The sequence below is a fragment of the Mandrillus leucophaeus genome, unplaced genomic scaffold (genome assembly GCF_000951045.1).
Source record: "Mandrillus leucophaeus isolate KB7577 unplaced genomic scaffold, Mleu.le_1.0 Scaffold659, whole genome shotgun sequence".
Taxonomy (NCBI): Eukaryota; Metazoa; Chordata; class Mammalia; order Primates; family Cercopithecidae; genus Mandrillus; species Mandrillus leucophaeus.
In genome coordinates, this window is record NW_012107130.1 from 1,254,019 (window position 1) to 1,257,842 (window position 3,824).

Consider the following 3,824-nt stretch of genomic DNA (forward strand, 5'->3'; position numbering starts at 1 on the left):
TCCCGGGTTCGGCTTCACGTCACGCGAGGGCGGTAGGGAGGACGGAATGGCGGGGTTTGGGGTGGGTCCCTCCTCGGGGGAGCCCTGGGAAAAGAGGGCTGCGTGTGGGTAGAGAAGGTGGAAATGGCGTTTTGGTTGACATGTGCCGCCTGCGAGCGTGCTGCGGGGAGGGGCCGAGGGCACATTCGGGAATGATGGCGCGGGGTGGGGGCGTGGGGGCTTTCTCGGGAGAGGCCCTTCCCTGGAAGTTTGGGGTGCGGTGGTGAGGTTCTCGGGGGCGCCTCTGGAGGGGCCTCGGCACGGAAAGCGACCACCTGGGAGGGCGCGTGGGGACCGGGCTTTGCCTTTAGTTTTGCACACACTAGTTCATTTTTATGGAGATGCGCATGGCCTCATTGAAGCCCCACTACAGCTCTGGTAGCGGTAACCATGCGTATGTGACACACGAAGGAACTAGGGAAAGGGCATTAGGTCATTTCAAGCCGAAATTCACGGATTCCAGACTGAACATTGCCCCAGGATATAGAAAATGAGAATCTGGTCCTTACCTTCAAGAACATTCTTAACCGTAATCAGCCTCTGGTATCTTGGCTCCACCCTCACTGGTTTATTCTTGTTTGTTGAACCGGCCAAGCTGCTGGCCTCCCTCCCCAACCGTTCTGATCATGCTTGCTAAAGTAGTCAAAACCCCTGCCAGTTAAATGCTTTAACCTGCTTTATTACGATTATTTTTGTTGTTTTGGCAATGACCTGGTTACCTGTTGATTGTTTCTCCTACTAAAACTTTTTAAGGGCAGAAATCACCGCTGTAACTCTAGTACTTGGCTTGTAAGAGGTCCTCGATGATGGTATGTTGAATGAATACATTAAATGATTAACCACTTGAGCCCTAAGAAGCGATTCTATTTCATATTAGGCATTGTAATGACTTAAGGTAAAGAGCAGTGCTATTAACGGAGTCTGACTGGGAATCCAGCTTGTTTGGGCTATTTACTAGTTGTGTGGCTGTGGGCAACTTACTTCACCTCTCTGGGCCTAAGTCATTTGATGTATATCTGAGGTGCTGGTTACCTCCTGGAGTTATTGAGAGGGTTATAAGACAGTCTATGTGAATGAACAACCCTTGCATGGTCCCTGGCTGGGAATAGTAATAATAGCCATCGTCATGTTTACATACGTAGTCCTAATTAGTCTTCAAAACAGTCCTGTAGCAATGGTATGATTATTACCATTTTACAGATGAGGAACCTTTGAAGCCTCAGGCTAACAGACATACTGTAGGTCATATAGTTATTAAGAGAAGGAGCCTGACTCGAACCTAGCTCTCTCTGGAGTAATACCAGTTAAAAACTAGGCTAATAATAGGTACTCAAAAAAATGGTAGTGGCTGTTGTTTTTATTCAGTTGCTGAGGAAAAAATGTTGATTTTTCGTCTCTAAACATCAACTTACTTCATTCTGCCAATTTCCTTTTTTTGAGACAGGGTCTCACTCTGTCACCCAGGATGGAGTGCAGTGGCACAATCACTGCTCACTGTAGCCTTGACTTCCCGGGCTCAGGTGATTCTCCCCAGGCTCAGGGGATTCTCCCACTTCAGCCTCCCGAGAAGCTGGGACTACAGGTGTGCACCACCATCCCTGGTTAATATTTGTATTTTATTTTATTTATTTATTTATTTTTATTTTTATTTTTTTGAGATGGAGTTTCGCTCTTGTTGCCCAGGCTGGAGTGCAGTGGCACGATCTTGGCTCACTGCAGCCTCGACCTTCTGGGCTCAAGCCATCCTCCCACCTCAGCCTCCCGAGTAGCTGGGGCTACAGGCACATGGCCACCAGGCCCAGCTAATTTTTCATTTTTGTAGAGACTGAGTCTCACCATGTTACCAAGGCTTATTATTCTCATTTTTTAGATGAAGAGACTGAGGTCCAGAGAAGCTCGATGACTTACCTAGTTTTACAAATCTCCTGCCATCACATCCCCCTCAGCGTCCTTAATAAGAGGGAGGCCACCGACTATGTGCTGGGCACTGTGGTGGATGCTGGAGCTATAGGGTTGAGTATATAAGAAATGGTGTTGCTGGAGCAACTGTTGCTTGCTTACCTGACCTATCTGAGAATTAATTAGCAGGGGAACATATTTTTGTTTTCAGATTCAATATAGGAAATTGTGTAGGCAAAAATAAAGATCAGTAGTAGTAGCAGTAGTTCCAATTTGCTGACTGTGTACTGTCCTAAGTGCATACATATACATACACACACGCATACCTATATTCCTCTAATACTCAAAATGATCCTGTTTATGTATTGTTAATATGCTCATTTTATTTTTAATTTTTATTTATTTTAAATTTATTTTTATTTTTGTTTATTTTTGAGACGGAGTCTCATTCTGTCGCCGAGGCTGAAGTGCAGTGGTGCGATCTCGGCTCACTGCGACCTCCGCCTACCGGGTTCAAGTGATTCTCCTGCCTCATCCGTCCGAGTAGCTGGGATTACAGGCGCCCGCCTCCTCGCCCAGCTAATTTTTGTATTTTTAGTAGAGACAGGGTTTCACCATGTTGGCCAGGCTGGTCTCAAACTCCTGACCTCGTGATTCACCCGCCTTGGCCTCCCAAAGTGCTGGGATTACAGGCGTGAACCACCACGCCAGGCCAGTTTGTAGTTATTTTAAGACTGTGGCCAAAGATGATTTGACGAGGTACAGCCGCAGAGATGTATTTACATACTGCTCTGTGAAGAACTTTTGTTTAGATCAAATGACTTATTTAGATCAAAATTCATTGGCTCATTTTCCATTTTATGTTGCCTTGTACATGACGAAAAGTGAAGCACTACTTGTAATGAGTAGCTCTATTAGCAGAACTTCACTATCTTTAGATGGTTCCAATAGAAAATCAGTTGTATTAGTCGGGGTTCTCCACAAAAACAGAAGCAACAGGATGTACCTAGATCTATCTTGATCTATCTGTATGTCTATATGTGGGGTTGGGAGAGATTCATTTATTTTAAGGAATTGGCTCACGCAATTGTGGAGGCTTGCTGAGTCCAAAATCTGATGGTGTAGGCCTGCGGTCTGAAGACTCAGGGAGGAGTTACAGTTCCAATCCAAAGGCAATGTGCTGGAGAATGCCTTCTTGATCAGGGGAGCATTCTTGATCAGGGGAGGTCAGTGTTTGTTCTATTAAAACCTTTAGCTGATGAGGCCCACTCACATTATGGAGGGTAATATGCTTTACTCAAAATCCACCGATTTAAATATTAATCTCATACAAAAAACACCTTCACAGAAACATCCAGAAGAATGTTTGACCAAATATATGGGCCAAGTTGACACATAAAATTAACCATCACGGCCAGGCGTGGTGTCTCACGCCTATAATCCCAGCACTTTGGGAGGCCGAGGCAGGCAGATCACGAGGTCAGGAGTTCAAGACCAGCCTGGCCAACACGGTGAAACCCCATCTCTACTGAAAATACAAAAATTAGCCCGACGTGGTGGCACGCACCTGTAATTCCAGCTACTCAGGAGGCTGAGGCAGGAGAATTGCTTGGACTCGGGAGGTGGAGGTGGCAGTGAACCAAGATCGCGCCATTGCACTCCAGCCTGGGTGACAGGGTGAGACTTTGTCTCAAAAAAAAAAGAAAAGAAAAAAATTAACCATCATGTTAGTTAATTCCAATTATGGTTCAATTTTACACCCCATTTATGGAATAAAAGTAAAGTTTATGGAGGCCAGGCACGGTGGCTCATGTCTGTAATCCCAGCACTTTGGGAGGCTGAGGCAGGCAGATCACCTGAGGTCAGGAGATCAAGACCATTCTGGC

The 3,824-nt window shown here is 45.8% G+C and overlaps 1 protein-coding gene across 1 annotated transcript in view; it reads left to right on the top strand.

Annotated features, from left to right (window-relative positions):
- The first annotated feature begins 6 nt into the window (after window positions 1-6).
- Window positions 7-3,824, top strand: part of HPRT1 (hypoxanthine phosphoribosyltransferase 1) — a 48,606-nt gene continuing 44,788 nt past the window's right edge. Inside the window, exon 1 of the mRNA XM_012001322.1 lies at window positions 7-61. Coding sequence (XP_011856712.1) covers window positions 47-61 — 15 coding nt within the window. The 5' untranslated portion in view covers window positions 7-46. The remainder of the gene's footprint in view (window positions 62-3,824) is intronic.